The sequence below is a fragment of the Synchytrium microbalum genome (genome assembly GCF_006535985.1).
Source record: "Synchytrium microbalum strain JEL517 chromosome Unknown SmJEL517_scf0035, whole genome shotgun sequence".
Lineage (NCBI taxonomy): Eukaryota > Fungi > Chytridiomycota > Chytridiomycetes > Synchytriales > Synchytriaceae > Synchytrium > Synchytrium microbalum.
The window spans coordinates 81,631-105,811 of record NW_022158384.1 but is presented as its reverse complement, the minus strand read 5'-3'; the positions used below and the strand labels follow the sequence as shown (position 1 = coordinate 105,811).

Sequence of the window (24,181 nt, the reverse complement as noted above, 5' to 3'; positions counted from 1 at the left end):
TATTTACAACACCAAAAAAAGACGTAGTTATTGCAGTGGCTCAGAGGACTTTAAGCAATCCAAATAACAATCCTGACACCACGGGGTAGTCTGATGCTCAAAGTAGTCTGCATTAAGCAAGTTCTTCTGGCAGCCACTGCATACAAAGCAAACTGGGTGGTAGGACTTGCCAAAGGCCCTATGTAATATATGAAATCGATAATATCAGTACACCTTCTTACGTGAAATGGGCGCAAACGTCACATAATTACCTTAGAATATGACCTCCACTGATGGCTCCTCCACATGCAAAACAGTTCAAAAAGTCAGTTTGATGCTCGGCACAGTATACCTAAACATAGACAAGTCTGTTTAGCATGCATGAATCAAAATGCCCTACCTGCCATCGAAACTTACATCATCTTCAATAGCAAAGTACGGACGACCAGCCAGCGGTTGTTTGCAGTGCTATGGAATTATGTCAAAAAAACAAACACGCTAACGGATACCGACAGCAAACATTATCATACCTTGCACTTTTTACAATGGATGTGATACTTTCTGTTGTTGAATTCAGTGTACTCCTTCTCTATTATCTGCCCACAACCACCACAACTCAACCCAGCTCGCTTTTCAAAGTCTCGTTTACATAGTGGCATGCCCTCATATGCAACATACTAAAAACCAAAAACGATGAACAAAAAATCGGGTCTGCTAGACTCATTATAGCTAACCTTTTCACCAAGTTGGATACCACAAGCACCACATTGGAAACATGCAGGATGAAATACTGTTCCAAGCGCTCTACAAATGATCCAATTAAACAGTTAACAATTTATTTACAAAGGTATCTGGCCTCTTCATCACCATACCTCACAAACGGCGACTTGCTACGAATAGGTTCATGACATCCAGAGCATATAGGAGCGAGTTTCTTGCCGGTTATCAGTTGATTCTTCTTTGGAGCTGCTGTCGAGTTTGTGCCGGATGAAACACTATTCAGGTCACCCGTGGTTGTAATAAAGGCAGCATCAATAGCCTTTTCAGCCGATATGAGAGATATGGGGGACAGAATCATAGATGACGGCCGAGAGTCACTGACAGTGACTTCTTTGGTTACAGCGATGCCCTCGTTCAATATGACAGAAGTTCGTGGTGACTGGCCTGTTTTCAGCACATCTTCTAGTGACGAGGCCAATTTCGTCAAATTACCACTATCCCGTAGTCCCTGGCGTGGAACCGTTACGGTCGGAGTTGTGGGTACAGTAGTTCCAGTAGATGGTGCAGCTGATGCCGGTCCGGAAGTATGCTTTTGAGAGTTTTCTCGTACTGGTGTCATTGGTTCTGATACTTGGTTATCTACAGCAACTTCCAAATTGTCCTGTAGTTGCCGGAGACCTGCTACAAGCGGAACTACCGACTCTATGCTATGCTGACTCTCTCCAAACGGTATTGGCATCGGTTCGACGGTCTGGACCAGCTCGGATCTTGCGACATAAGACGATGACCCCTTTAAGGGAGAGCTTGGAGCGGTGCCGGGTGTCACTGTGATTGGGCTTGGCGTAGAAGCGACTCTTGGTAGAGTCGAATTAGCGTCGCCGACTTCTGAGGATATTTGCGATAATGTGTTCGTCAAGGTCCTCACAATTGGGACATCTTTTGTCTAATCAATGAACCAAGTTAGATGTCTTGCGATCACTCAAGACATTGGCATCAACGCCTTACAGCAATAGCTTGAACAATTTTGGTTTGAGCTCGGGAGAAGCAACCATACAGTCGGGCGTATTCACTGGCAACTTGAACCTCTGATAGAATTTTGGCAGGAGAGGGTTTCTGATCCGAAGCCATCTTGTTCTCAGGTTCCTATGGGATAAACTTGCATGGTTAATGTGCAATACTGAGCTCTAAACACCGACTTGGATTTACCGAAATGTAATCAATATACTCTCGCATCTTGCCAGCATTATCTTCAATAAAGGGATTCATAACCGTCATATAGGGTTCCTTTTCTCCAAATGGTACATTGTTGGCGAGAGACTGCAATGTCTTTGCCAGTAGTGTCAGAGTCCGTGTTGTTCGAGCATCAACGTATTCTGTACATCAAAGGTTAGCAAAATGGAAGAGTAGCTATAATATCTTTCTCCAACCAACGTACCATCAATCAATCCAAACAACCGAGGACCCAAAATCGCTGGAGCAAAAAACCTCAAGAACGCAAATCCAGCAACAGATGTATACCGGACGTCGACTTCATTCGGAAACCGATCCTTCACTTCTTTCTGAAGATGTTGGAATACTCGTCGGAGTGGGCTAAACAAGTTTAAGTGAGATGGTTGTTTGAGATGCAACTGACTTGGTAACTCACAATGGGAAAGCGGCCTTGGCTTCGAATATCGAAAATACAATCTTCTTGTTCCATTCAAGCACTGAATTCAGAGGATTGAGCTTTGATTATAGGAAGACGTGACAAGCGAAATGAACTTACAATTTTGCAAATTCTTCTTGTGATCATCACCCTTATCCAGGCGAGTTGAGTCAACCTAACATTTGGGGTTAATGTTGAAGCAGCAGCTCAAAGAGAGGGGGTGGACCATTACCTCGCAACTGATACGAGTCTTGACCAATTGTCGGATCAAATCGCCAATGGTGGCATCCAAGAATGGCAATGCAATGTGTTTCATGTAAACGTCCACGGCCTTCGAAGCCATACTATTGGCCCTGAACATGTTATTGTGATCAGCTAAGACGAAGGATAAAAGAAGATTGAGACTGGCGATGTTAACAAACTTGAAGCACGATAGACGAACCAGAAGCTCGGACTTCATTTGAGATTACGGCGCACAGAAATTCCACCACCCTTCCCTTGCTCTCTGCAATCTTGACCAGGCAATACGCTGCTTCTTCTCGTTCAGTACTAATTTCACCAAAACTAGTAGAGAAAATACCGTCAGACTCATCTCAACAAAAAAGCCGAGTTTTAAGTGAAGCCTCACAGTGTGGCTAGCCTATAGTTCTCGGCGCTGACTATCTGATCAAGTTTCATGTACCGATCAACGGGCAAGACCAACGTTTCTGTGTATTTGAACTTCATTCGTAACAGACCTGAGTGGACGAGCATCAGTCAGAGATTCACCCTGCGTTCGAACATTCTAAAATCATTCTCACCGACTCCTCCACAGTCGTCCGCAACGTATTGGGCACAATGTACATGGCATGCGAATTTGCATAAGGAACACTGTAAATGAGTTCTAAGACCCCACAGTAGCGTGCCACAGTGACCACTAAGAACGTGGGTAAATAAATAGTGCAAAATCTGAGCTACTCTTGTCAAAGACGTACCACATGGCGACCCACAAAAACCTCGTATCGACGAGTCGATGACTCTGCTTTGTCTTTGGGACCACATCTAGAAACCCAAAATATGAGCTTCAATTCTGAAATTAGAAAGTGTATGTCTTCTCACCACTGACTGTTGTTTGCAGACTCTGTACAAACTGCTTGGCCTTCATAAATTCGGAAAGTTGATTTGTGCTTCCTGTTTTCTCTACGATAAGATGGGTGGTCAGCGTTGAACACGGCTGATTCAAACTTTCGTCGACGTACTTTTCTTGTCGAGAGCTGCTGAGTGACTTTGAATGTGTGCTAAAAAAACCTCACGAAGTAAGCACAAATTGTGTGGAATTCACGACGCAAATTGTTGAATGTACCAGGTTTAGGGAGAAGAGTAAACCATTCCTGCATTGATTCAGAGGGCTGAATACTGGCGAGAGGAATTGATAAATGTCCTAAAAATTCGTCTTGCCGTGATGCGTCCCACATCGATACATGCAATTCGTGCTGGGAGCCAACCGATTGCAGAGTGCTATCAGGTTTAATTAAAGTTGAGCATAGATTTGTGTCGCAATTTCGTAATAACAGTCTCACAAGTCAAATGTCTCCTCGAATACAGGGTTTGTGGTTCCCTTCTTGACTTGTGTCGCTCTTGTCGATTGAGCAGTTGGGTCTGGCAGCACATGACACACTGCATACGCATCTGCGACACCTGTGTATTGAGTCGAGTGTTACTGAAGTAGCCGTTGTAGATTACTGAAAGGAAAGATCAAACCTGTAGGTGTCCACAACTTTTGTGCACCAAGGACTAGTTCGAAAGTTCAAAGTCAGCAGTCGTTGATATCATAGACAAGATCAAGCGTTACATACTGGTAATGGAGAACTGGGCAGACTGCTCCGGAATCCCTGAAAGTTTTGCACGCTGTACCCGTATCTCGACACTTCCAGTAACTATTTGTCCGTCAGCTGGTCGGAGAGCAAACCACTGTTCCTCTTCGGCACTGCTCTCGAGCAAAAAAGTTCTTGAGAAGGTAGTTACGCCTAGAGGTCGTTCCTTGGCGGATTCATTCCATACAGAGACAGTCAATGACGAAAAGTCTGGAGGTACGGCATCGAATACACATTCTTCAGCAAAGAATGGATTGGCATCGTTGTAGACTACAGGTGTTTTCTTTGTTGGGAGGGTGTCTAGTTGTGCTGTTACATACGTATCGCTCAGTTCTAGATGTTTTTATGATGTTTTGGGAAATTAGTTCTTGCTTGACGCGGTTTAGATCCGACAGTTCACTTACTGCCTTTGTCTCCATATACATTTTTTGCTTCTATTATCTTAGACACTAGGCGCCTATCGACCTGTCTGTCCATGGCACTCTTCGTCACTGTTTGAAAGAATTAACTATTGCGAGGGAAGATCGTCTCGCACCATAACCCCTGTAGTTTGAAAAGTACATTAGTGACTGCACAGGTAGAGACAGTTGACCCCGCTTACGTGTCCTCCTTCGCTCCCTCAAGGTTTCTGGGTTATTAACAGTGCAACTACTTGCAAAATCACGTAAAAGCGCTCGCAGACGAAGAACGGTTCCAAGGCGGTCCTTAAGGTCGCTGAAGACGGTACATGCTCCAAAGCCTCAAAATATATTAGGTTTCCTACTACACGGTTACTGGATCTATTGCCTTCGCCTCAAACTTCACTGATCGTGAGATAGGAGTGACCACCATGGGTGATGCAGACTTGTTGAGGCGTCTCTTCCAAGAGAACAATGAGCTCAAGGTCAAGGTCAACTCGTTGAGTCGAGAGGTAAGGTTCCTATCTGTTCAAACCACCATCACGTCTGCTTGCTTACATTCGTCGCATAGATCTTCAACCGAGGTGTCCAATACGAGAATGCGGAAGAGGAAATTCGTCTCATCAAGCTCAAATTGGAGCAAGCTGAACGTGGCGCCTTGTCCACCCCTGGCAAATCTTCGGTATCAAATCTTCACACGTCCATTGACCAGTACTCTGAAGCTCAGCTAGCTAACCCATTTTGTCTTTGCTCTAGGATGGTCATAAACTCGGTCACAACTCATCGCAACAAGTCAGCAAAATCAATGACACGGATGTATGTGGATTTTGCTTTCATCGTATAAGTGACAACAAACGAAGGGCTGACCTAAAATCGCTAGAGCTCTGGTGTTTCCAAAGAATTGGAAGAAGCTATGCGCTTACTGGACCGAAGAAACTCTGAGCTAAAGCAGATGAGAGAAGATCTGAGTCGGGCACATGCGAACGCGGAGTCACTTCGACTTGACAAAGGTTTGGCCAAATTAGACGCAATTGGAGATACGCATGATGAATATGCTGACGCACACTCGTTCTCGCACTCGCTCTCGCAGAAAAAATCGACAAGGAACTCAATGGTGCACAGGCGGAACTGGTAGAACTACACGCATTCCGTACATCATCGCAGAAGCAAATGGATGAGCAACGTCTGGGTCAATCGAAAGGTACGGGACGCACTTGATTTGACTTCTGTCATAGATATCTTACTGAATCTCTACGCAGATGGTGTATCAGTCACGCACGAAGAGTTTCTGCAAACGAAATTACAACTGCAAAGCGCTGACCGCACTGTAGAGGGTCTAAAGCGACAGTTGCTCGAGCTAGCCAATGAATCAAATCGTAAATACAATGAACAGCAGAATCAGTTACAGGGTGCCGATGCAGTACGTCTTCTCTCGTTTCGTAATATGTGCCACTGCCTTCAGTATTTTGACTCGATCTTCAACATAGCTGATAGAGAGTATACGTCGAGAATATGACGAATTCATACAAATCACGAAACTCGAAAATGATGCCATTCGAGAAGCTCAGCTAGCTGAATACAATGAACTGAAATTGACGTCGGACAGAATCAAAATGGAAGCTCATGCAGAGCGCAAACGATTATTGCATGAATACCAGACAATTCTATACTCGATGCAAGCTCAATTTGAGGAATTCAGAGTCACGTCCGAGTTCGTCTACAATACAGATATGGACAAGCTGGCGGATGCTATCAAGAGTCAGTCGCAAAGATATGAACACCAGCTGCTGTAGGCTTCAGTTTTATTCGCTCATGATGCTTTTTTTCTGAAGCAAACAATGACACTAAACAAAAAAATCTTCAATAGATATGTCATACAAGCCAAGGACAAGTTCTATTCAGACATGATGGTTGCCAAAGATGCCAAAATCATGTCCCTTATCGAAGGATCCGACATGCAGTCCATCATGCAAAAGCATGAAATGGAGATGGAAGCAATGCGAAAGGAACACATTCGAGAAATTGATAGAGTTCGTCAAGAGCAAGATTCAGAGCAAAAGTCTCTTGTTTCACTATTACAGAGACAAAGTGCAAACCTTGAAGCCAAGTGCGATAAGCTGCAGCAACACTCCAAGGCTCTTGAGAGTCGATTACGAGACATGATGACGACGGTTGAAAACAAGAATAGACTGATTGCTGAGAAGGACGAGGTGAAAGCTCAACAAGATTCGGAATTTTCGGTAAGGAACTTATGCTTTCACTGTTTGTGGTATCAGGCTTGATCAAACCTCTCAACGTTTATCTCCTCAGACCAAGATCGAAGATGCATCACGCAAGATGCGACTACTGACGCAAGAAAAGGAACATTTACGACATCGCATAATACGAATGAACTTGGATGCTCGTGGTGAAGGGGACAATTCACTAGACTCCATGGTCAAACGTCTCACACGAGAAACTGCGGGTCTTCAGAGTCTCTATGACGACCTGGCATCTAAATACGAGACCACTCTCGCCGCCGAACAAGTGGCTACTCGTCGAGCCAAAGAAAAGGCAAAACTGGTTGAATATCTAGAAAAGGAGTGTGCCAGGCGGAATGCAGAGTATCAGAGTATGGTTCGAACCTTTGAAGAGTTCTTGCAAAGGAGGGCGAAGCAAGGGCGAGATGACGCTACTCGTCGTAGTCGGTTGTTGAGTAAGTGTGGGGTTTGACCACTTTGCTATACCATTTTCTGACTATTTTTTGGTACAAAAGGTGGCATCCACGAAACATCCAATACGTACGTTACTTGTCCTTTGTATCATGCCAGTCACGAGCTAATACATCCGTCGAAACGCGCAGGTCAAAACCGGATTTCATGGCCGATCCAAAAGGAATCCTGAAAGCACACATTCCCAAACCTGGCGTAAGTCTGAACCGCGAAAAAATCTGAACGTGATATCATTCTACGTGATCTTACCCGTCATTCTATAGGACGCATCACCAAGCATGGTCTCTCCCACAAACTCCACCGCCCTAGACAAATCCGAGCTCGAACGTGGATACACCTACCTGCGTCGTTTCAAAACACTTTCACGAGCATTCGCCACAGGAGACCTAAGAGCAGTGCATTTGCCAGGTGCTCCACCATCTGCCGAAAGCATCCCGGGCCCATGGCAAAAGATACCGCTGTACAAGCAGTTGGAGGATGTTTCATTGGCTGTTGCCAAGATATACGAGCCGCCACCGGAACTGTCCTCTGCTGCTGATGGACCTCATGAGGGAGGTGGTACGCGGACCAAGATACCGGTGTATATGCCGGATACGAACGAGGTATGGTGTGTATACGAGGTGCTGCTGTGTGTCCACAATGCTAAAGCACGTCCATTACAACAGAACAAGTCGAAATTGAAACAAATACCTGATGTGAAACTCTACAAGACCAAAGAGGCTAATCAAAGGAGCTCGAAGAGCGAGGAGTCACAGGTAAGAAAATTTGTGACATTGACCTAGACATTTCTACTTTTTGCTTACACAGTTTCGTCTTCTGCAGGACTCACCAGTAAAAGACGACTTCCTGTGTGTGGTCGGAGGCAACAAAAAATCACGTTAAATAAATCATTACCTTCTCTTTAAGCAAACTGGTGTATTTGAAGAAGACAAAATATAGACAGTCCTCATGCCCAACAAAGCCTAAATCTCATTGAATCGTACACGAACTTGCGATGACTGTCCAACCGGGAACTGAGCACGTCCATCTCGAGGTGCGCCTCTCATAACCACAGGTTGAACACGTACAGTACTATTGCCGCCATCAAATTCCACATTCATGCCAGTCGATTGCAGGTACCGTTCAGGGAAGAAGACTGATCCTGAATCCCATTTCTGGTTTGGTAGTTGCTGCTTGGTACGGCCTGTGGCTGCTGGGGGATTGTATGGTGGTGGTGTGGGGAGGAGAACGTCTCTCCTTGTTGTTGTTGTTCTTAACGGCATCGCGGTCGACGACCCATAGCTCTATCAGAGCAAATTAAAAACGATATTAAACTAAAGTCAGCACAAGAGACTGGAGTTTGTGCAAGTTGACTCACTCGTGGTTGAGCTGTTTTTCCATGTCGTCCCTTGATAAAGTTTTCAATGCCTAATTTCTTGTAGCCCGTCCTGCAAAAATAGGCCACATCGTCAGCTCGCTGATTGCACAAGCTCTTCAAACATATTTTTGATCAACTTACATTTCATTCAGTCTCTGGAAGGGAGCAGCATCTGTCCTCACGCGTGCAGGCTAAACAAATTTCTGTGTTAGTATGGTACTTGCTCAAGATGTTAGCTACAATGCATACCCTCTGATCTCTGATATCAGCATCCGGCCTAAAGTTGGGGAATACAGCTGCAGGTGCTGTTTCTACTGCAACATTACTCTTAAACACAGGCTGTATAGGTCTCTGGGCTTGCACGTCTAAAAGATAATCTTTGTAGTGAGAGACAATCCTTTGTTGCTAAAAGTCCACTTTAATATGTCCACACCCTTACCTTTAATCAACTTGATTTGCTCGGACGGTATAAATCTTACAATATTTCCTTCAACTTTGGATCCAACAGCTCTACGCACACGACGAGGCTGCTTGGTCCAATACCCTTCATAAGGAACATCGTCTTCGGCATCATGATCCATGGCATCATGTTCGTACTCCCAGTCATCAGCTTCGTCTTGCTCGTATTCGTCGTGAGCGGCAGCAACAGACTGTCGTGCGACAGATTGACGAGCGACGGATTGTCGGCCCACAGAGTATCGAACTGTGTCTTGTTGGGGTGGTTCAGTTGAGTTTGTTCTGGAATGGCGTGGTGACGCTCCTGCTGCATGACCACGAACACCGCCGGAAAAGGGTTCGAGGTAGTGGACTTCGTGTGCTGCCAAAAGACAAAGACGTTGAGAATGATGCACTACATGCTGGCGGCACGAAGTCAGCTTATTCTTACGTGGAGGCACGTATGCAGACGGTCTGGCTGACATACTCTGCGGTGCAAGCGCCTCGTCATTGTCTTCCTCTTCGATTATTTTCATTTCTACAAGTAACAAGTGAGCAAAAAAAGGACCAAGACAGAGGATACCTGATGACCTCACCATCGACACTTTGGTATCCAAGACGCAACATATGACTCGAAATACTTGTCTCTTGTTGAATAAGTCCAAAAAGATTATCAGCTCCACGCTTTGCAGCCAAAGCTTTGAACAGATCTTTGGGTGAGAAAGAATGGTTGACGAGGGCTCTGAGCAATTTTTTGGGTGTTAATCCGAACTAGGAAAAGGAAAAGTTTGGTAAATGGCCATTCGACAGGGCTGATCAAAACAGATTTGTATGTGCTCTTTTTACCGTTTTCATATTTTTCTCTAGCTGGTCTTTATCAAAGTCTTCTTGATTTTCGGCAACCAGTGAGTCCACAAAGGATTTTAATGTGATGCCATGAGACACCAGTCTTCGAATATCGGGCAAAGTCATTTCTGGAGGAAAAAAAGATAAATGAGGATAAACGATGACTGAACCCATCAACTAGTCCATTCTCCTTACTCTTCTTCTTGTAGACTTGGGGGGATAATTGAGGCGTCGAGGAGCCTAGTGACAAAGTACTTGTGGGACCGAGATGAGAAGGAGGTAGTCGAGCTGGCTCAAGACTGTTTTCGTCTTCCATCTCCTCATCTTCGTCGGAAATGTATCGTGCATGGCTTTCCATTTCCATCGGAATTGTTGGTACGTCTGCAGGTTCAGAAATGTCTGGGACCATAAACGATGCTCTTGGTCTTGGTGGGCTTTCGGTAACTAGAATGGTGTTGTTCTTTTCGGGATTTTCGATCTAATCAGATTTGGGATGACCAAGGTTTGTAGGTAGTAAGCGATTTTTTTTGCTTTCGATTGATCATACCTCTGCCTCAGCTTTCGAACTGGCGTGGAATTGGAAGATCTATCATTGCCAATGGTTTTAGGCGTGAAAGACATTTCACGATATAAGTGATATGAGCCCTCACCATAAGCCTGTTTAGGCAAATACAAAACAGTCGATCGAAGTCATCAATGTGAATTGCAGATACTGGTGAAGGCGTGTTAATTTGGAAGAGTAAATCGCCACGACGAGCAGACCATAACCGACAAGTGGAATCTGCTGAGCCGGTAATGACGATACTAAAAACGTTGTGAGTCACACTCACAAAACACTGTCACAGCTACCGTCTCCAACTCACTTTGACTGCCGATTGAACGCCACACACAGAACTGGTGCCTCATGTCGATAAGTAAAGAGCAAATCTGAATGATATCCACTAGCAAGAGGGACTTCTCCCACTCTGAATTCCGTGTTTTCTTGCTCCATGATGGGTTCCCCGTCCTTGTATTTGCCGGTAAATTGAGGAGCCTGTTGGTCACTAGATTCATCATCGACTCGAATAGCACGTCCAATGATATCTGCAACTTGTCGTTCACGTAGTCGTTCATTTGCAACAGCAGCTGGTGATTTAAGGTATGAAGCAATGGCCCACAATTTGCAAGTGTGATCCAACGAGCCTGTTGCTAGTAAAAGCGAAGATGGGGATATGCTCATGCATATTATGCTTCCACTATGATGCGTAGCGTCGTCTTGCCATGTTATTGACGGATTTGCAAAATCAGATCCCCAACTAGGATCTGGCATGATAACGTCAATGACATCTTGTCGATTCACGTCCCACGCCGTCGAGGTCCCGTCGTTCGAGCCTGTCAGAATCCTCTCTGGCCGCATCGGCTGAATAGCAATACAGCGTACTGCAGATGGATGCTTCATGAAATCGTGAACCTTGTTGCCTAATTATTGTGTGGGCTTTTAGAGTTTTGTGATGACGTGGCTTTTAACACTTCGTACCGGTATGCACATCCCATATCACAGCAGTACCATCTTCTGAACACGAAACTACCCAGTCTAATCCTGCAAATGCAACTTGATATACTGGTCCCAAATGATGTTCAATGACCCTGGATATGCAAGATGTGAGCCGAAAGAATAGAACCGACTATCGAATGATTCAAACCTCTCTGTCCGCTGCTTCTGGACATTCCAAATAGCTATGCGTCGATCATCTCCACAAGTGACTAGCGTGTTTCCAGTCGGGTCGAAACAGCAATGTCGAATTGTGTCTATGCATGCAGACAACGCACCTCAGACACACTTTATGAGTATAAATATTGCATATCAACAGACCTTTGTGGATAGCATTACCCTTCCCTAGTCTTGCTATAACATCCAGAGTACGTAGATCCCATATATACGTGACGGTACCAGCACAAGTAGCCAGCCTATCTGTCTTTGCATGCATATCAAAGCATGATAGCCTCACGTCGAGAGCCAGACAGTGTAGTAGATTAGTAGTGACCAGACGTCGATTTGCAATTCGAATGTTTGATGCACCCAAAGACGAGTCGACGGCTATAACAGACAAATGGAATTGTGAGCTAGATCTCGAATTTATGCGTAATTTAGACCTACTTTTGATGCCTTCCATTGTCTTGCCACCAACAGGTCTACTTCGTTCTAGTCGTTTACTTCTTCGTTCTGCAGCTGAAGCCGGTCTTCCAGTAAGTGATTCGAGAGTAGGCCTTCTAGCCAAATCATATTCATGCATAGGGAAAGCATCGCTCCCGCTCCTTTGACCTTGAGACATGATTTGATTCCACTCTGCGTGTTTTGTGCAGTAAATTGGTTTTCACGAAAGGCCAGACGCTCGCTTTAGCGAGACTGGACGAAAATATAAATTACGTGAACATTGCTACGGTCTTTCAAGTCGCGATTTCAAGATGCTTGGGTAAAAATTTGCTCATTGAATCTGCTTGATGCCAAGCTGCAATTTAAACAGTTTTATCTGCAGGATGGAACAGATCGATAGGATTGTCAACGATGCTGACAGCGCTCTAGCAAGAGGCCGACTGCAAGTTGCTCTAGTCAAGTTTGCCGACGCTCTTACCCAGATATCTGGCATAATCGTAAACGAGTCGCAATTTGAGCAAGTTGCTGGCAGGAAACCTGGAATAGTTCGCATAGCAAGACCTCCCCAAAATATTACAAGACTTTTGCTTCTGGCCAGACTATGTCTGACCGAGGCTGAAAGCATCGTCAACGATGAAGTAGATGACATTGGAGCTGACGACGATGAGGATGATGACGACGATGAGGATGTCAATGCACGCTCTGAAACACGCAATGCTATATCTCAGCAGCCCACAAAGAGGGCGGACTCGGTCTCAAGTCTCACTTTCTCAGTATCTTCAGAAGTATGTCAAGTGTTTGTGTGCCACTTTGACCATTTGGCTTGCTACATGTGACAGGCCTTTGTAACTCAATTTCTTCTTTCATTTTAGGAGCTGGATCTCGCTGCACTTACACTATCTCAGACTCCTGTCGCCATACCGAAACAAGTGACACGATCTCGTGCTGACTCCTTACCCGTTCCATCTTCCACGTCTAGCTCAAACACTTCATCAGCAGCATCGCCAATTGCTCCACCGAAGCCACTACCAGTCACCCCCGGAAGTAATAATTATAGCACAGGTCCACCACTACCGCTGAGGAATACACTAGTGTCAACTCCCAGTACTTCTTCTCTTTTATCAAATCAACCACCACAAACAGTCGCACCTTTAAATACGAATACTGAATATATGCCAATTATCCCTTCGTCACCACTAGTGTCATTAGTAGCATCATGGACTGCGTATCAACAGCAGGCAAACTCGGAACTCGCAAGTAAAAAATCAGACCTGACTGCTGCTAGGAGACATCTAGAAAACTTGGGACTGATCAAAGAAAAGCTGGATCAAGTAAAAAGTCAAATCCAGGCAACGCAGGCCAAGTCTTTAACGGATTTCACTCCACGATCAATAGCAGCCACTATAGCTGGCTATAATTATGACTTGATTTCTAGCATGAACATGGATGAAGTATCGACCTATAGAGTGCCAGCTAGTGGACCATTGCTCAATCTATCGTCACCACCCATACCGTCGCTCCGAGTGCCGTTGGACTTTGCCCTGTTTCTGACAAGGCTAGTCCAGTCATCGACAATGGCCACTGATATAATAGGTAGTAAAGCAAAGGCAATATCTCATTGGATTGACGTGGCATCTCGCTTGAGTGAATTGCGAGACCATCATGGCTTGTATGCTATAATCAACGGCCTTCGATCGTCGCCCATTGCTCGATTAACGCGAGCTTGGGAACTTGTACCGCGTAAAGCATCAGCTGTAGTCGTGGAACTCGGCAGTCTCTTCCAGAGGTACGACCAAACTATAGCTAGGACGAATTCGCCGTTTATACCAGCAATTGAACCCCTCATACTCCAATGTGGGGTATCAAAAGTTACTGAAACTGTTGTGAAAGTAGCTGGATTTGATGCAGATGCCAAGGAACGAACTCCAGTAGTCTCTCACTGGTTGCTAAGCCAGATGTGGGTGTCCTCTGCCGAAATCAATGATCGCAGTTTAAGACCTGAAACGAAACGATAGTTTGCATGTAAATATGTATATGGATTTGGAGAGTAACAGTTACATGACGCGGTTTGCCTTTGGTGGCTACAAGTCACTTGTTTTCAAACTCAGCGAGCGTCCGTTCGCTGCTGCTGGCGATGGAGAGGATCAAGTTCTGGGTCTTGCTGTTTCTAGGCCTGTTCCATACTGCAAATGGAGATATTTACTCTTGCCTCGGCTCCCTGACATCTGTAGTCTTGAACAATTCCACCAGCTTTGACCAAGCACTCAAGTTTAACTTGCTGGTATGTGTAAAAAAGGAATTCGAAAGGGATGGAACGACTCGAATTTATACATTCACGAAGCTTCATGATCTCCTTTTACTGTTTCATTACGCTCTTATCAAAATTGTGTGATCAACATTTTGCCAAGTTTAAATAATGTGGCTAACAACAACCCCCTTGGCTTCAATGTCACTTCAGGATCTACGGTTCGCTGAAGCTAGTATACCCAAACCGTTAGCAATAGTATATCCCGCAAACGTAGCCGAGGTTCAAACGACTGTACAATGTGGTGTCGCAAATGTTGTTGTTATGCGGATACGGTCTGGAGGCCATTCATATGAAGGGTTGTCGTCGAGGTATGCGTTAATGATAAGGTTCCGAAAGTGAATCTATCGCCGAAATTTGTGACAAACTGCCAAAACTAATTGCGTCTAAACCTCGGTTCTGTTAGATGGGATGATTCGAACTTTATCATTATCGATCTCAAAAGCATCGATTACAGAACGATTGATCCAAATGCCAAGACTGCTACCATCGGAGGAGGAGCGTTGCTGGGCGAGTTGTATACGTCCATATACCAAGCAGCACCAAACCTTGCATTCCCGGGTGGCTCTTGTCCAACCGTTGGTGCCAGCGGTCTGATTCAAGGTGGTGGAGTCTCGCATCTGTTCCTTCGTAGCTACGGACTGTCTGTGGATCACGTCATATCAATCAAAATAGTAGATTACCAAGGCCGTCTTCTTGTTGCCAGCTCATCATCAGAGCCAAACTTATTCTGGGCACTGCGTGGAGGAGGAGGAGGGAATTTTGGTGTCGTGGTAGAGTGGACGCTACAATTAGTAGACGTGCCCGCTGAAATGAGCTGGGCTCAGATACCACTGAATGTCAATGCAGCAAATCTGGAAGCTTTTCAAGCCTGGATTCCAACAATGCCGAATATCGTGTCCGCTTCATTCTATTTTGGATTGGGACAAATGCAATTTCAGGCTGTTTGTCTTTGTAACAGGTCGACTTTGGCAGACTTGATCACGGTCAATATACCCGGTGCTCAGATAACTAGTGACAACACACAGAGTGGACCTTGGATACAAGCTGCATTAGCTTTCTCGGATCTGCCGGTTGGGTCACCAATCTCTGCTTTAAACACCAGATCAGAGCCGTCGTACAAGTAAGCACCAGCTCAACATTTGAGTATCTCCCACTGCTCATCTTTTCTCGTGTAGAACCTTCAACAAGGGACGCTCAGACTATATATCCATTGGCAACCCACTCCCAACAGCAGCATTCGATATCCTCGCCTCATATTTCACCAATCCTCCACCCGGCAACACATTCGCATACATCCTCATTGACGCATTTGGCGGATTCGTCTCGGCACTTCCCAACAACTCTTCAGCATTCGGCGCCAGAGACGTCCTCGCAATGATCCAATACCAAGTAGGGTGGGACGATGCCACGCACGATACCGTTAATCTCAACTATAGCAAATCAATGTGGGATTCAATGAGACCGTATGTAGACGGCCGGCATTACGTAAACTATATCGATTTGGATAATGGGCTTGTGTCGAATGGTACACAGAGCGTCCAGGATGCCATGTCATGGGGGAGCAAGTATTATAGTAATTTTACAAAGCTGGTGCAGGTCAAGACGACATATGATCCACAGGATATTTGGAGAGGGCCACAAAGTATCCCTGTATTGATGCCTGGTACTGGATCTTCTCAAATAGGGGGTAATAGTAGTGCTAGTAGTATTAGTAGTGTAGGTGCAACAAATGTTGCCGCAACACCATCGCAGGTTATCAGTAGTAGTTCAGCCGCAACAGTTGTCGCTGCATCATCAGCTCCAACTGTAGATGCACCATCGCAAAGTATCAGTAGTAGTGTTGATGCAACTGACATCATTGCATCATCATCAGCAACAGCAACGCCTCGAGGCCTTCGAAGGCTGGCAGTATACCGCAACGGAAAGTGAAAAAAATTATACCATAGGCCCTTTTAAACAATATCCAGCAGTTGTTATGTCACAATATCCTAATTTATACACCCATACCACACCCTAAGTACGAAATACAAACCATGCAACAGTAGTATCGCATGACGAAAACCGTGTTTTTGTGATCCAAACGATGCACGTCGCGACAAAATCAATTGAAAACACATCCAAATCCTCCAGAACATTGCGATCGATACCACAAAAGCACTTCCAGCTTCGCCACAAACCTAATTTTCACACAGAGTCCAAAAGCTCGTGATAAAAATTTGACAACAAAACCGAACTACCAACATCAAGACACATCCAGTTCCATAACTTGCCAATCGTAACGTAATGTCAACAGCCCCAACATCAGACGCATCATCCGTCGACTCCAACACGCCAACAGCAATCGATGATCCAAACACCGTCGAGAATGGGAAGTACCTATCAGCAGAATCCATTGTAGGCTTATCTCTAGGCTTTGGAATAGTAGCTGCCATAACCCTCGTCTGGTTTCTCACCAGGAAATATCGAGGCAAACGCCGAAACTCGTCTGGGAATGTCTTGTTTGTCAACCATCAACAGCTACCACCACGAAAGGATCACCGCAGCATTCAGTCTATAAATCAACGATACAACGCTTATTATAGTCTTGCTGAACTTGGAAGACAACCACAAGAAGGAGAACAGATACTACAACGGTCTAGCTCTTCCAGTGCTGGTCATAGCTCGTTGCCGCAAAGCCATGCCGTAACAATACCAGCAAGTGTCTCTTCATCATCATCACATAAATAGATTTACTGGAATAAATGGAAACATGGAAGACCTGGGAGTTTGGGAGTTTGCACAGGGTGTCTGTCGTTTTTGTATTATATTGTACACACAAGCACCAAGTAAATAAATACATACATCATTGGATTCAAAATCCTAAGAATGGCTCTGTTTGCGGAGGTCTGGTCCATATTTTGACATAGCCTTGCTTGTCTGTTGTAACGATTGCGTCTTCTCGGAAGACGAGTGAGCAAATGGGCTCGTTGTGTATCACTTTCACCTAGTTTCACAAAAAAAGGAAGATGAGGGATGCGACAAGTACAACATGTGATAGTTATTGTGCCATTGGATTCCCATTCTTACCATTGAAGGCTCGAGCATAGATACCTCCGATCTTGGTGGAGCATGATGAATATGGTGAACGACACGTTCACTGTCTACTCGCGACCGCCTCATGGTAACCTAAATAATAAAGAAGAGGTTTGAGTACGCCTTTGGTGAAAATAAATGAAGTTGACCGCAATGTTTTACCCCTCTAGGCCGATGAAGGCTCGAGACAGAAAAGTCCCACAAACAGATTCTTCCATCGTCTCCGACGCTTCCGAAGCGATACGATCTGTCCGTGCACTATTACGAGATGATTATGGTAGGATCAGTTCAGGTAAAACATATGAAGAAAAAGTACAAAAAAGCTAGTCTACAAAGCGGTAACGCCAACGCCCAACTACCTTGTACGCATCAAATGCTACAGCCTAGGTGTGAAAACAAATTGCTGTAAAGTATCCTGTTATTGTGTACCCAGATTTTTGTAACTTACCGATACCCACGAGTGATGCCCTTGACATCGTGCAACAATCCTTCCTCGAAAAGCCCATATTGTGACTAGATCATCTTGTCCACCGGTGAGTATGAATTTCCCATCTGGCGACCAAGCGACACTTGTCAGACCACCGAAATATGACTTGTAGGTATCATACAGTCTAAGCGTGAGAACTTTGCGGTTAAGACAATCGCATCCGTTGCTAAAGTGCTTTGTTTTTTCGTGCTTGAATACCTCTCCGCCTCATAGTCAATTATTCTCAGACATCCATCCATAGACACGATCGCAATATGTTGTAAATCAGGTGAAAATGCGAGTGCTGATATCGGCTTGCGTCCAACTTGCCAAAAGGTATAAGGGTTGAACTTGTGTGATTTGGGAGGTTTTGAGACAAAAAAGTTTCTAACGAGTGCAACAGAATATCAGCATTGATCTGTGCAGGAGACGCCACAAACTTACGATTCATTTTGATCTATAGAGACAGAAAACGGCTGATCGTCCTTTTCCTTGTCATATATGATAACACTACGAAGGTCACAGCAAAAGCGAATTAGTCGAATTTCAGTATCTCGACCTCGGATTTCGAAACATGACTGAATTTTCCAATACCTCCCATCCTCGTGTCCAGCAATGAAGAGAGACTCTGACCCAGGTATCCATTTTATACATGTGACTGCTTCCTTGTTGATTGTTCCTTGTCGATTCAGTCTAGCGTATTTGCCTGATATCGGTGAATACCACATCACATCTCCTGTGTTGAAACCAATGACTACGTCCATTGTATCTCGAGTCAACAGGTTTATGTCGTGACACGTCACGAATGCGTCCTTGAAAAAAATTTTGGAAAGTGCATCCTATTATTGAGAGATGAGAGATTCCGATATGAGATCTCGCATTGTGAGATTGAGAGGTGCAAAGCGAGATTACGACTCTTCGTCGATGTCGGCGACTACATTCAAAGTTTCTTTTGGACCAAACTTACAGGAGGATGTCTTGAGTAATCCTGCCACACAAACGCCTTTCCGACATTATAAAACATATACGTCGTTTCGACACCACGATTAGCCAAAGCCCTGGCTAGTTGCTCATGAGCGACGATCTTGGCAACAAACAGCCCAGACCCAGGCTTGCTAGTCAAAGGTTTAACTGGTTTCTTTGGTTTTGTTTGTCTAAAGAAGGCAAACGAGCCCTTGTCTAAATACGAACGATATCACTGTTAATGGGCTAACGACAAAAAAATACAAAACTCTAACCTGATGGGATACCGTCCCCTGATATCGGAACCTCAACATATTTAGAATTCGATGAGACTTCTGGTGGTTCAAGGGATTGTATCAACGCGGCGTGGTGCTCTGTAGACTTGACCGTCACAAAGCTGATATATGAGCCTGTTTCAAAAAGCGAGGTTAAGTGATGATCCTCGCGAGCAAACTGGACAACGTTCGAGGCTCTTCAACGTTCATACCAACATAGGCAGAAGCAGACAATTCCCTATCATGTATTTCATCACGTAGAGTATACTGGCCTAGCAAATATACATGTGTTTAGCAAACTGTTTGAACGTCGGGCCATTATTCCGACTTTTATCAACTTGAGACGGTAAATGGATTTAATTGCGCTTTTGAATACCTTCTACAGACACAAAATCATGTAGGCTGTCAGCTTGTCCTAAAGTCGTGGTTGTTGGTGTCGAGATTGTTGATGTAGGCAATGACTGAATAGTCCCCAATGGAGTCGAAGGAGTAGATGATGACATCTAAGCAGGTTGGAATGCGCGTTCCAGGTTATCTACGAGCTGGGTAGGTCTGCAAAGTGTGGGTTAGCAAGAAAGTGATTTGAGCTTTCATGTTCAAAAGCGACCAAAGGCAAATAAATAGTACCACTATAAGGATACTCGAACAAGGGCTTACCTGTGATCTCCTGATGCCCAAAACTCTAGAGAAAAATGTCTGGGAATGCGAAGGCAAGTCAGATTTACAAAAGATGAGCTTGGAGGAAGACGTTCTGAACACGTTGCGAGCAGCGGTTTTGACGTGAACTTCAATGTAATTTAAATTATGAATGTGTTACAACTATGTACAAAACTTACAAAACTACAAGTACTATGTGGGCTGAATGTCATGCTACTTGATGCTAGTAAGACTACATTTAAGACTACATTGTTTTGCCGTTACTACTACCATTGTGGTGTTTAAATGTACCATGTTAACAGTTCCAAGAATCAGTCGTTGCTGTACGTGACGAGAAACCTACAGAGACAAGTCTCACTCAGTTCTCATTCGCGACTTTACCATCAAGCCTTCAAACTTCACTCACGCTCCATTGCCTTCCTGGCTATACTTGTACCCTTCCCTCTTCAGCAGCGACTGAATGGTATTTTTCAATACCGGAAGACGACTGGACGAGTGATTACCCGCTCCTGTGATAATCTTGAAGGTCCGTCGTGACAATCCGTCACTCTGCCGACATCTGCTAACCCATCTAGCAAGTGCTTCCAGAGTGTGTGTTACAGCTTGATCCTTGTGTAAGCCATGGAGATCAATTACATTGGGATCACTGTGTGCACTACTTTTGAGAAAGCAGTGTGAGATAGACTCGGCATCATGTATGCAAACATCCATGGCGGACTCACTTGTTCTCTCGAAACTTTGCTCGCCCATACAGCTCTCTAAGCTGTTGTCGTTCTCTCTCAACATCGCGGCCTTGAGAGGAGTAAAACGCAGCAGCAGCTTGCCCGGTAGGACCACCCTGTTGATAATACTTGGCAGCTGCGAGATAGTTGACATTCCTAGTGGATACCATTTCAGAAAGCTGCTCGTGATATTGGTTGGAAGTTTTTAAACTAGAATCATCTACTGTCGGCGGCTTCCTGACCCCGACCGGACTAGCAAATTCACGGACAGGCAGGATTGTTGGAGCATCACGAGTCGCTTGTCGATATATAGATCCACCTGCTGATACATCTTTTGCTGTCGACTCATGGTCTGTCCAAGATGGTACATATTGAGGTTTTCGTGATATTGTTGGTGAAGATGGTTTCTGTTTGACCCAAGAAGAATGTAGTAAACACGGCGAGTCTCCAGCTACACACGTTCCATCACATTTAGGTAGTTTGGATCTCGTTGGAGTGAATGTCATCGGTTCCTGTTGGTTGTTGCTGCTACTAGTATTATTTGTTTCTGTCAGATAAAAATATGCAGCATTTACATCTGGATATTGTCTCAGTGCCTCTTGGATGGTATACGCAGACGTATTTGGAAACTAGTGCATATAGGGAGAAAGGCATGAGCTTTCAATCTAATGGTTTGTCCCATGTTCACGCTAGTCTCTTACAGCGAACTTACTTGCTCCTGCAACCTAGCAAAAGGTGTCATACTCGTCGTCGGCGGCCGAGACACACTGCCACCATCCATCAAAATTGAAACAGCGACTTCTACCGAGAATGCACAGTTCTGCAATATAGATTCAAGAGCATGATCCGGCAGATCCGTCTGCGTAATCTCTCTAAGCTGATTGATTTTCTCATTCATCATTTCCACCTTTTCGTCCCGCGGGCTTTGGATCGAACCACTGCTATTAGAAGTGGTGTCACTATTATCATCTTCCGAGTCCTTTAGCAGTTCCTCGACAGCGACCTCCACGTCACCATCACTGCGACGCAAAACATTTTTCAGGTGCTTTGAATCAGCTTTTGGGAATAGGTCTTGGAGAAATTTTACAGCTGCAGCTTCAGAGTTGGCCATGAATTATGTACTATGTCGTTATACTAAATGAGAGTGAATGTCGTGGGTTGGTGCGTTGGTGCGTTGGTGTGTTTCGTGTTTTACGATAGCAGTTTAATGTCCTTCAAATCACGACTGCAGTAGCAGTGCCGACAGGGCAGGCTGCGCCAAACCAGTCATTGTTGAATCCTTGATAAATTGATAAAGTGGACAAGTCAGTTCCTGGGTCCTGAAACGACAAACACTTTTTTGACTGAACAGTTAGCGAAACTCACGGTTTGTAAGTTTGTAGCCTTCATCAGACTAAGTTCTACAATGTGGGGCTCTTTTGCACTCTTTAGAACCGTATCACCATGAACTGCCTAGAAATGGGCTTTTATGAGATTTATGACTCAGGCTATATTAGATTTCGCGCAGTTCCGGCGCAATCCCACCATTACCAACGGAGGCGCGTCAATAAAGCTAAGAATAGCCAAATATTACGTTAAGCTATATTATCTGACGACTACAAAAATGCTTGCCAACGACTATAGGACACTATTTTAGCTATGAGATTATCACACGGAACCATTATATTCTTTTAGTTTTCCTCACACCTTCTAGGCGATCAATGCAAGCGTCAAGGCAACCAAAACACTGCTCAACAGCGTAAAAGTCGTTGCGAACAGATCTGAGACAGCACCACTCTTGCTGGCTCCAGCCGTAGCATTGGCTGCAGGGCTAGCAGTTGCTGCTGCTGTAGTGGCTGCTGCTGTACTTGGGATGACTGACGCGACTGGTGATGCGATGGGCATGACGACAGTTCCACCTATTGAAAGCCAAAAAAGACTGTTAGTATTGCGTATGTGCTGGCCAGAAGTCTTCTCGATACGTACCAGGACTGGCAACGGCAGTAGGGCCCGAAGTTATCAATGGTGCTGGCACTAGAGTAAGTGGGAGGCCAGTAGAGTTTGGTGGGGGAGAGTTTTGGCGGTAGATGGTACCAGCGGCTTCTGTAAATCCCGGAGAGTTGTAATCTCCAGGAATTGCTACAAGACACCCAGTGTCTATTAAAAGCACGATTTTCAGTACTATGTTCAGTAATTCCTATGCAAGATCAATCGTTTCAACATACAGTCGTTGTCTGAGTTACATCCATATGAAGAAGAGCACAATTCGATACAAAAGACTCCTGCTCCAATCAGAGATACGTATTCAACATAGTTGCCACCTTGAGCGTTCTTTCCAACTGGTTTACCACCTGGTGGTGAGTTTACTTTATATTGGTTGGTTCCAGTCAAGCTAGACAAACAAATGTGTCAGTTTTGGTTTGAATGATTCAATTCTTCAATTGCACACTCACTCGAATTGTCCACCCTCGTCATTTGCTCCAATCCAGTTCAATGATGCCAACAAATTTACATCGTATGTGCCTGTTATTTGAATACGACCGTTTGCAGTGTCACGAACGAGATGAGCACTAGTCCACATTCCGCTGACAAAAGGTTGAGCACCATTGGTCAAACCGGCCTTTGAGCAGAAGGCTACGGCATCGGTAGATACAGAACATGGCTTTCGTTGGCAATATGCTGAATCACAACATCTAGAAATTAGCAGGTTAGATCTAGCAAGACACTAAATTAAGGTCCAAAGCATACCCTTCGGCAGCATTCACGGTTTCAAGGACACCAGATCTTGGGGGCAAGAAGAAACACCAGTTTTGCACTATTTTTGATACAATGAGTTAGTTCGACTTGGCAGCAATGACATTGCTGATGCTCTCAACATAAGGAACGTACTGTCGACGACCGTAATCTCCTTCCCTGAACCTGTTGTAATAGAGAGCAATTCGTTAGGACAGCCTCAACCCACCACAGCAACCGGAACAAGAACAATGCAATCCCGAGGAAGTAAGGCGAGAGATGGGATGTTGAAGAGTGTACATGAAAGCACTTGTAAATCAGCTTACCACCAGCACCTAATGAAAGATGTGTGTGAGTTGGCGGGGATTCAAAAAAACAGGCACAAATGTTTGGTGGACGTGAGGCGCTGACTACTTACCACATTGAGTGTTGTTCTAAAGGAGAGGCAAGCGTCATTATGTTAGCGATCTATTCATCAATCAGCCAAGAAACAAGGATGTCAGACTCACCCCGAAACAAGTATCTGCTAGGATTGAAGGAACCAGAAGTCCCAATGCCAAGAAGGCGGATAGAATTTGCATTTTGAGCTGGATACAAGGAGCTCGCTATGTGTCAAGATGCAAGCAAGGTCAGTCAATCCGGTTGCTTCCTCCTTCGTCACAACTTTTGGTGGGTCGCCTGGCTATGCGTAAACTCGTTGCAGAGATCAAACAAACGGTCGGAACACTAGAGATGATATCCTTACGTGAACTTGGAGGTCTCCAGATGTTTCGATCGGTACTCTGGCTATAGACACGCCGACTTGTGCTTTATACAATTCAGCGAGAGACGCCACAGAAAGCAAAGCAAAGTAAATTGCATGTGGGCAAAAAAAAACGAAAGTTCGCTTCGCTTTGCCATGATTTCCTACATTGTACAAAGTTTTCCT

General features: G+C 44.8%; 5 protein-coding genes across 5 annotated transcripts; 1 reads left to right on the top strand and 4 right to left on the bottom strand.

Moving 5' to 3' along the window:
* Positions 1–247: 247 nt before the first annotated feature.
* SmJEL517_g04757 (uncharacterized protein) lies at positions 248–4,674 on the bottom strand (the record flags this gene model as incomplete). The annotated part of the gene is made up of 22 exons (XM_031170685.1): positions 248–331; positions 397–447; positions 510–656; positions 714–783; positions 852–1,642; positions 1,705–1,842; positions 1,906–2,072; positions 2,135–2,289; positions 2,345–2,405; positions 2,465–2,519; positions 2,577–2,719; positions 2,787–2,908; positions 2,973–3,081; positions 3,145–3,260; positions 3,319–3,385; positions 3,443–3,523; positions 3,583–3,621; positions 3,687–3,841; positions 3,904–4,021; positions 4,085–4,117; positions 4,180–4,530; positions 4,602–4,674. The coding sequence occupies 22 exons, from the start codon at positions 4,672–4,674 to the stop codon at positions 248–250; spliced, it is 3,126 nt and encodes a 1,041-aa protein (XP_031023362.1).
* A 352-nt stretch (positions 4,675–5,026) lies between these two features.
* SmJEL517_g04756 (uncharacterized protein) lies at positions 5,027–8,188 on the top strand (the record flags this gene model as incomplete). Its single annotated transcript, XM_031170684.1, has 14 exons — positions 5,027–5,107; positions 5,167–5,277; positions 5,352–5,411; positions 5,476–5,605; positions 5,686–5,796; positions 5,855–6,015; positions 6,083–6,384; positions 6,463–6,835; positions 6,906–7,290; positions 7,351–7,375; positions 7,438–7,501; positions 7,570–7,908; positions 7,972–8,061; positions 8,129–8,188. 14 exons carry the CDS (start codon positions 5,027–5,029, stop codon positions 8,186–8,188), a joined length of 2,292 nt encoding a protein of 763 aa, XP_031023363.1.
* Positions 8,189–8,268: 80 nt separating this feature from the next.
* SmJEL517_g04755 (uncharacterized protein) lies at positions 8,269–12,256 on the bottom strand (the record flags this gene model as incomplete). The annotated part of the gene is made up of 16 exons (XM_031170683.1): positions 8,269–8,589; positions 8,664–8,733; positions 8,805–8,854; positions 8,913–9,028; positions 9,103–9,480; positions 9,550–9,636; positions 9,695–9,869; positions 9,945–10,072; positions 10,140–10,422; positions 10,492–10,530; positions 10,595–10,748; positions 10,808–11,402; positions 11,461–11,570; positions 11,627–11,732; positions 11,797–12,021; positions 12,082–12,256. 16 exons carry the CDS (start codon positions 12,254–12,256, stop codon positions 8,269–8,271), a joined length of 3,012 nt encoding a protein of 1,003 aa, XP_031023364.1.
* A 4,981-nt stretch (positions 12,257–17,237) lies between these two features.
* On the bottom strand, positions 17,238–21,652 carry SmJEL517_g04754 (uncharacterized protein; the record flags this gene model as incomplete). The annotated part of the gene is made up of 16 exons (XM_031170682.1): positions 17,238–17,369; positions 17,453–17,551; positions 17,621–17,716; positions 17,818–17,841; positions 17,907–18,069; positions 18,144–18,311; positions 18,369–18,434; positions 18,519–18,763; positions 18,892–19,103; positions 19,163–19,297; positions 19,375–19,434; positions 19,539–19,665; positions 19,820–19,844; positions 20,226–20,474; positions 20,542–21,170; positions 21,254–21,652. The coding sequence occupies 16 exons, from the start codon at positions 21,650–21,652 to the stop codon at positions 17,238–17,240; spliced, it is 2,829 nt and encodes a 942-aa protein (XP_031023365.1).
* Positions 21,653–22,230: 578 nt separating this feature from the next.
* On the bottom strand, positions 22,231–23,834 carry SmJEL517_g04753 (uncharacterized protein; the record flags this gene model as incomplete). The annotated part of the gene is made up of 9 exons (XM_031170681.1): positions 22,231–22,439; positions 22,507–22,677; positions 22,746–22,912; positions 22,974–23,213; positions 23,269–23,335; positions 23,410–23,439; positions 23,580–23,588; positions 23,672–23,687; positions 23,763–23,834. 9 exons carry the CDS (start codon positions 23,832–23,834, stop codon positions 22,231–22,233), a joined length of 981 nt encoding a protein of 326 aa, XP_031023358.1.
* Positions 23,835–24,181: the final 347 nt, after the last annotated feature.